General features: G+C 44.4%; 1 protein-coding gene across 1 annotated transcript; it reads left to right on the forward strand.

The window, feature by feature from the left end:
• The first annotated feature begins 1013 nt into the window (after window positions 1-1013).
• Window positions 1014-5527, forward strand: LOC121270435 (zinc finger protein 79-like). The gene is made up of 2 exons (XM_041175768.1): window positions 1014-1803; window positions 2119-5527. The coding sequence occupies exon 2, from the start codon at window positions 2425-2427 to the stop codon at window positions 3097-3099; it is 675 nt and encodes a 224-aa protein (XP_041031702.1). The 5' UTR covers window positions 1014-1803; window positions 2119-2424; the 3' UTR covers window positions 3100-5527.
• Window positions 5528-8836: the final 3309 nt, after the last annotated feature.

The raw sequence follows: 8836 nt of genomic DNA on the forward strand, positions 1-8836 counted from the left end.
CCATTGACAGAAACTGAACTCGACTATGCATATAAATACTGTGGCTACAAGAGCAGATCAGAGGTTCGGAGTCCTGCGGTGAGTAAGTCACTTCCTGACTCCCCAGAGCCTGTCCATCATCTACAAGATGCACTGCAGGAACTCGCCAAGGCTCCTTAGGCTGGATCTTCAAAACCCACGACCAGTGCCACCTGGATGGACAAGGGCAGCAGACACACGGGAACACCATCATCTGGAAATTCCCCTCCAAGCCACTCACCATCCTGACTTAGAAATATACCGTTTCTTCACTGTCGCTGGGTCAAAATCCTGGAACTCTCTCCCTAACAGCACTGTGGGTAACCCGACACTACATGGACTGCAGCGGTTCAAGAAGGCGGCCCAGCCAGTGAAGCCCAAATCCCATTAACTAATTTTTTAAAAATTAACCGAATCTCAACAGAATTCCAGGTTTCCACTGTATTTTCTGTGAAGTGATTTCTGACTTTGTTCCTGAAAAGCCGAGACTCAGTTAAACAAATAAATATAAATAATAAATTTTTTGTACATTTAAATGGTAGAAATTATTTTACTCTTAACTGGTCATGCAACAAATTTTTAAAAAACATAATAATTTTAGTAAAATACGGTGGATGCTGGAAATCTGAAATAAAAACAGAAAGTTCTGGAAATCCTCAGCAGGTTTGGCAGCTTCTGTGAAGAGAGAGAAACAGATTTAACATTTCCAATCCAATATGATTCTTCTTCAGAACTGAGTATTTCCAGCATTCTGATTTCATTTTAAACACATAATTGATGTAAACTTTATTGTCCTTACAGGGATCTGGATGTAAATCTGATTTCAGACCTTCCTCTGAACAGTTTTCAAACTGACTCCAGTTCATTGTCCTTCACTAAAGACCCGGATGGAAAACCCTCAGCACAAGATGGCGGAAGATGGCAGCAACCGGTTGCCCGGGTAACCCGGGCCTGTCACCGGGGAGGAAGCCCCGCCTCCCTGATTCCCACTCGCAAGATGGCGGCCAGTGAGCCCGCTGCCCCCGGGCCTGTCACCGCGAAGAAAAAGTCCAGTTTCCGGCTGGGATTTGTGACAAATCAGCTTTCAAAATGATGCAGAGTTTCAGCCAATGAGAGAGATCCGAGATAAGCCCCGTCCTTCATTCACTCCGATAGGTTGGAGGATCTGTCGCTGCCTCTCGGGCCTCCAGACCCGCCCTCTCTTCCTATTGGTCCAGACCTACCATCAATCACGGGCTTTCTAAATTGAAGCATGCGCAGTGCTGATGCTGTAGCTGGAGTGAGGCCTGTCGGCCCCAAACCTGAATAAGAAGCTTCTGGTCCCGCGTTTGTTTCGAGCGGGGGGGGAAACAGCTGCGGCTTCTCCCGCCGACAGGCCTGAGTTAACGGCCTTTATAGAGGCCGCAAACCCGCAGGAGGCAAAACATCAGAGAGAGAGAGTTTGTTGTGAAATCAATGGGTTGTTGTAAATCAGGAGGTCAGGGTTACAGTCAACAACAACTTCTATTTGTATAGAGCCTTTAGCATCAGGAACCATCCCAGTGCATTTCACAGGAAAATTATAAAACAAAGTGTGACACCGAGACACATGAGGAGATATGAAAGCAGGTGACCAAAATCTTGGTCAAAGAGATAGGTTTTAAAAAGTGTCTTAAAGAAGGAAAGTGAGGTAGAGACGGAGATATGTAGGGAGGGAATTGCAGAGCTTGGCGCTGAGGGAACTGAAGACGCTGCCACCAGGGGTGGAGAAACCACCTTCATGATTGCTCATTAAATCTCCACACAGTAAGTTCTGGACACAAGGTTCATGTTTTCTGTATGGTTGGTCAGGCTGTGTCAGATTAATATTTTAACATGAGTAATGAATGAAGTGAATTATCAAACATATTGTTCTCTCTAGTTGTACAAACTTGTTAAAAGGATACAGAAAGAATTATCCAACACTTTGTCTGGATTTCAGCCCAGGTAGAGTGTGTGGGATGGGGATCTGAAGCTATGAGGATTAAGAGAGGGAAAAAATGTTCTATTGAAACTAGAATTGTCTGTTCTGAATTTCTATCCTGTACTGACAGAGATGACTTGTGTAAACCCCTTTTACAGGATATTACAAGGGGAGAATTTGTAGACACGTAACTTGAATCGAACATCACATCAAGATCTGACAGTCACTTGATTCATCAGGACCTGAATATCATCAGCCCTTGAACATGTAAGGAGAAAGGTTTCAAACATCAGTGTGACTGGAAAAACACCGAGACACGCACACACCAGAGTGAGAGTGTTCCAGTGCACTGACTGTGGAAAGAGCTTTAACCAGTTACACAGCCGGAAAAAAAAATTGCATCATTTACAGTGAGGAGGAACTGTTCTGTCTGTGAAAAAGTCTTCATCTGATCATCAAATACCATGGAGAAACCATGGAAATGTGGGGACTGTGGGCAGGCATTCACTACCCCATCCAAGCTGGAAACTCATCGACGTACTCACACTGGGGAGAGACCATTCACCTGCTCTGAGTGTGGGAAGGGATTCACTCAGTCATACAGCCTAGCATTACATCAGCGAGTTCATACCGGGGAGAGGCCATTCACCTGCTCCATGTGTGGGAAGAAATTTATTAATTCTTCCAACCTTCTGAGGCACCAGCATGTTCACAGTGAGGAAAAGCCATTCATTTGCTCTTATTGTGGAAAGACTTTCAGTCTTTCAACCATCCTCATCTCACACCAGCGAGTTCACACCGGGGAGAGGCCATTCATCTGTTCCGTGTGTGGGAAAGGATTCACTGAGTCAGCCAACCTAGCATTACACCAGCGAGTTCACACTGGGGAGAGGCCATTCACCTGCTCCGTGTGTGGGAAGGGATTTATTAATTCATCCAACCTGGTGTCACACCAGCGAGTTCACACTGAGGAGAAACCATTTAGCTGCACTTCCTGTGGAAAGAGTTTCAAGCATTCAAGTAATCTCAGTGTGCACCAGCGAGTTCACACAGGAGAGAGGCCATTCACCTGCTCCCATTGTGGGAAGGGATTCACTTGTTCCTCTCACCTGGTGAGGCATCAGCGACTTCACAAGTGACTGCATGGATTGGATTCTAATGTTACTGCTGCTGTTAATCATATCCAGGATTGAACCATGTTCATTGTGACAGCTGAGGTTTGTCTCTGCTGATGTTAATAATCCTTGTAACTGGGCTGGAGTTTAATATGCTGAATCTATAGCTGATTGTGTTCTTGGGACAGCAGTGTCCCTTTAAGAACCACTGTCTGATCTTTCCCTACAACTTAGTGACATTCATCAGAAATTAGTTTACAACAAGATTATGAACTTTTTCTTCAATACTAAATTGATCTTTGGTACGAACTCTACAATTCAGTGTCTGAAAGGTTCCACTGATTGACATCTCCAGTTAGAAAGTGCTGATTAATCCCTGCTGACAATTCTTACTGACTTGCATATTAAAAACAGTGACACCTCCATTATCAACCAGAAAGAAAGAAGGGGAATGGGATTTGGAGAATCGAGAGTCCCCAAATGTTACCCCTCCCACCTAATACATCCCCTCAGTGTGGGAATAGAGACAAGTCCAATCCAAGTAATGGACTAAGAAATTGCCATCGAATAAACTTATGAAATCTTCAAAAATTTATGGAATATTATAGAAATTGCTCAATCTCCCTTATGAAGGAAGCTTTCATAGCAGCTTGCTGGCTGACAAACACAGGACAGGCCTGTTATCTCTGCCAAGGATGTCTCAAGCACATTTCCCAAAACAGGACATTTCTAACCCTGATACGATTGAATCTCATGACCCATATTTAAACCAACTGTCTGTCTGAAGGTTAAAACAGGCTCTCAAGAGGAAAAAGATTTCAAAGTGATGTATAATGGCTTCAGCCCAGCACCCACACACTGGCTCACACCAGTAAACCGTTCAAAGGAGATTGCAGCCACCAGCTACAGAGACCAGCACTCACTCTGCATCATCCGTCCGTTTGTCCTCCGGGACTGGTCATTCATTCTGACCTGTCGCGGGTCATCTGTTTTCCTGTCTATTGAGCTCATTGATCATATTTAAACTGTTGCTTCTCAATAAACTACTTTCAAATCACTGCTGAGCTCGACCCCCTTTTTCGGGTAATCTGTGACTCCCAGACCTAAATCTTACAAGGTGTGTTAGGAGCAGGATCACAGTGGTCGAGGTCCTAGGCTTCAGAAGTAACAGTCTTAGTTAAATGTGAATGGGGAAGATCCTAAGTGAAGCCAGGAGTATACAATGACATTAACATATTACAGGGAACGATGGACAGACAGACTGACAGAGAACATGGGCACATCAGAGGTGAGAGATATCGTGGGGATTGTAGAAGGGTATGATAGGAATTATGAATATATCTCTGTAGGCTTTCTAAAGAGGTTCAGAAAGGCCAAATTAAATTGAAGTCCAGAATCAGTTGGAAAATATCCACTAGGTGGATGCAGGAGAAGAATGAGCTGGAAAATCTTTAAATTCTGTGCATGAACTTTTGTTTGAACCATATGTATTTATAACATGCCAATAATTTAGAATTGTGTGAGATGATCTGCAGGTAGGGAGGATGAATCAAAATTGATAGCTATCACATTTTACTGGAATAGTTTTTACATTTATTCTTCATGCAGCTCAAGGGTTTGTGTTGCTGATTCTGATAATTCTAGTAGCTTTAGTTTGTTATTGATGGTATGTAATTATGAAATTATGAAAACAAGCTCTCAGCTTAGAAATAACTGGGTTAGCCAGAAATCAGTTTGTGAAAAGTCAATAAGGATATTTCCTTCTCAAGGTGGGGAGATGTGGAAGAAATCATTGTCCAATAACCATGTAATTTTTAAAGAAATTTATTGATTGTAGGAATAGTTCTCTCTCTCTCACTTATGAAGAAAGCTTCCTGGGTTGACAAACACAGGACAGTGAAGGCCTGTTATCTCTACCAAGGACATTTCTCCAGCACAGACCCTGAAACAAGACAAACTTGATCGGGTCAGCGAAGGGTGATGGGGAGGCGGGGGAATCTCATGACCCATGTGTAAGCCAACTGTCTGAGTAAAGGTTAACAGGATGCCCTAGAAAGTGATGAGCCACTAAATGACTTCAAGGATTTCCAATGGAAATAGGAGGGATTAACTTGAAAATCTATCCCTTCATAATTGAATAAGCCATTGACAAAAGACGCCCAGAAATAATGTATACATACAGCCTTTCAAGAGGAAAATCAGTTTAGAGAAGAAAGAACTTCTCAGTGATCTGTGCTGGCTTCAGCTGAACACTTTGGCTTAAAGAAACCGAGAAAGGAAGAGACTGCCACCTCCAGCCATGGAGATCAGCATCCCCTCCTTGCTTCTCCCCATCTATTTGTCCAATCAGGGACCAGTAAACCGTTTTCACCTGTTATTGAATGTCTGTCCTTTCTGCCTTTTTAATTGATGTATCTAAACTGTTGCTTCTTAATAAAATGCTTTAAAATCACCTATAACTTTGACCCCCTTTTTGGGTAATCTGTGATTCCTGAACTAAAATCTTACACTTGTCCATGAGAATAACTGAAGGTACGAGAACTGAAATAAACTAGAGTAATGATGAAGTGTTATTTGTGTTCAGTGTTTGCATTCTTAGCTCTCAGTCAGGAGGCTGTGGGTTCAAATCCATATCCAGAAATATGAGTATAAAATCCAGGATAATATTTTGTTGCATACTGAGGGAGCACTGCACTGTCAGTCTGTGGCCCCATCTGTCCTCTCAATTAGGTGTAAAAGTTCCCAGGATGTTCTTCCAAAGAGCAGGGGAGTTCTCCTTGGTGTGCTGCTTCATTTTTATCCTCAACAAACACCATTGAACAGATTATCTGGCCACAATCACATTTCTATTTGTGGGATCTTGCTGTGCACAATTTGGTGACTGCATTTCGTATGTTACAACAATGACTTCATTGGCTGTAAAGTACTTTGGGATATCCTGAAGTTGTGAAAGGCACTACATAAATACAAGTCTCCATTAACAAAGGAGGAAAGGCCCAAAAATAGAACAGTCGGTAACAGGACATCAATCAGTCTCTTATCTTAGAGAAATCAAGGACTCGAACACTGTGTTTGTCACAAAGCTGATTTATTTAACCTATGTCCAGAATATTAAACTCCTGTCCAGTTACAGGGATTATTAACACCAACAGAAACAAACTCCAACTTTCAAAATGAAATCCTTCAGTCCTGAATGTGATTAACAGCAGCAATAACAGCAGAATCCAACCCCTGCAACATGTGAACTCGCTGGTGTGTCTGCAGGGTGGATGAACAAAAGAATCCCTTCCCACAGATGGAGCAGGTGAACAATCATTCCCTGGCGTGAACGCGCTGGTGTTTCAGCCTGAGGGAATGCTGAATGAATCCCTTCCCACACACGCAGCAGGTGAACGGCCTCTCTGCAGTGTGACTGCGCTGGTGAGTCAGCAGATCCATTTTGCTTTTCAAGCTCTTATCACAGTCAGAACATTTAAAAGGTCTCGTGTCAGAGTGAACACGTTGGTGTGAAGTGAGTTGGGGAAGCTGAGTGAATCCCTTCCCACGCTCAGTGCAGGTGAATGGTCTCACCCCAGTGTGAATACGCTGGTGTCTCAGCAAGGTGGATAACTGAGTGAACCCCTTCCCACACACAGAGCAGGTGAACAGCCTCTCCCCAGTGTGAACTCGCTGACGATCCAACAGTTTGCATAACTGAGCGAATGCCATCCCACACGCAGGGCTGGTGAATGGTTTCTCCCCAGTATGAACACGCTGATGTAACTGAAGGCTGGATAACTGAGTGAACTGGTTCCCACACTCAGCACAGGTGAACGGCCTCTCCCCCCAGTGTGAATTCACTGGTGAGTCAGCAGGTTTTGTTTTCTTTTAAAGCTCTTCTCACAGCTAGAACATTTAAAAGTTCTCTTGTCAGAGTGAACAAGTTAGTGTGCAGTGAGGTGGGTTAGTCGAGTGAATCCTTTCCTACATCAGAACAGATGAACGGCCTTTCCCTGGTGTGACCGCATCGATGAATTTCCAACGCAGATGGTGATATGGATCACTTCCCACAGTCTCCACATTTCAATGGTTTCTCCGTGGTGTCGATGTCCTTGTCTCTCTCCAGGTTAGATGATTAGTTGCAGTCTCGTTCACACAGAGCACGTGTATGGTTTCTCCCCACTGTGAATGGTGCAATGTTTCAGGACGTATAACTGGTTAAAGCTCTTTCGACAGTCAGGGCAATGGGACACCCTCACTTGGGTGTGTGTGTTTTGGTGTTTTTCCAGTCCCAGGCAGAACATCCAAAAAAATTCTCCTTCCACATTCAAAAGTCAATGAAATGCAGGTCCTGAAGAATCGAGTGACTTTGTCAGATCTGCAGAAATATCTCCAAATTACCTCCTTCTAATCCCTGGAAAAGAAGTTGACAGTGTCAGTGTCACTATCAGCCCAGGATAGAAATTCAGAATAGGCAATTCAAGTTCCGATGGAACATTCTTTCTTCTCTTGTTTCCCCAAAGATGTGGTTCAATAAAAGTAAAAGAAGAGAAAATCAGCAACATAGTCCCAACAAGAGTTCAGAGAACCTTTCTATCTAAACCAGGATGATGTTCCCCGTGTCTATGAAACACACTGTACCCTGATGTCCCCACCAGTTATGGAATATGGACACCACATGCTCCCTGTGCAAGATTACCTGGGCACAGACGAGGCTGCGAAAGAGGCAGGTAGCTAGTGTGAACCCGCCCCCATCCCCCACCATATGCCCTTACATCTTGGATCTACAAATTGTTGTTTTAACCAAGACCAGGTCCTGGAGAAGATCCTCTAACTTACCAATCCCTCATTGGCAGGCAAAGATTATAACCAAGCCCTTCAGGTTGCATCTTCTCACAGGCCCATGGATTCCTCTGGGCTGCAAACATCACCTGGATATAAAAACAAAAAAACTGCGGATGCTGGAAATCCAAAACAAAAACAGAATTACCTGGAAAAACTCAGCAGGTCTGGCAGCATCGGCGGAGAAGAAAAGAGTTGACGTTTCGAGTCCTCATGACCCTTCGACAGAACTTGCGTTCGAGTCCAAGAAAGAGTTGAAATATAAGCTGGTTTAAGGCGTGTGTGTGGGGGGCGGAGAGATAGAGAGACAAAGAGGTATGTGGGGTATGGGGTATGTGGAACATTCCTTGTTGCAGTCCTACTCCGGCCCCCTTCCACAACTCTTTCTCCGGTACATCGATGATTACTTCGGTGCCGCTTCATGCTCTCGTCAGGACTTGGAAAAATTTATTAATTTTGCTTCCAATCTCCACCCCTCCATCATTTTCACGTGGTCCATCTCTGACACTTCCCTTCCCTTCCTTGACCTCTCTGTCTCAATCTCTGGTGATAGACTGTCCACCAATATCCATTACAAACCCACCGACTCCCACAGCTATCTCGACTACAGCTCCTCACACCCCGCTTCCTGTAAGGACTCCATCCCATTTTCTCAGTTCCTTCGCCTCCGTCGCATCTGTTCCGATGATTCAAAAACAGTTCCTCTGACATGTCCTCCTTCTTCCTTAACCGAGGTTTTCCACCCACGGTCGTTGACAGGGCCCTCAACCGTGTCCGGCCCATCTCCCGCGCATCCGCCCTCACGCCTTCTCCTCCCTCCCAGAAACATGATAGGGTCCCCCTTGTCCTCACTTATCACCCCACCAGCCTCCGCATTCAAAGGATCATCCTCCGCCATTTCCGCCAACTCCAGCATGATGCCACCACCAAACACATCTTC

The sequence above is a fragment of the Carcharodon carcharias genome, chromosome 27 (assembly GCF_017639515.1).
Source record: "Carcharodon carcharias isolate sCarCar2 chromosome 27, sCarCar2.pri, whole genome shotgun sequence".
NCBI lineage: Eukaryota > Metazoa > Chordata > Chondrichthyes > Lamniformes > Lamnidae > Carcharodon > Carcharodon carcharias.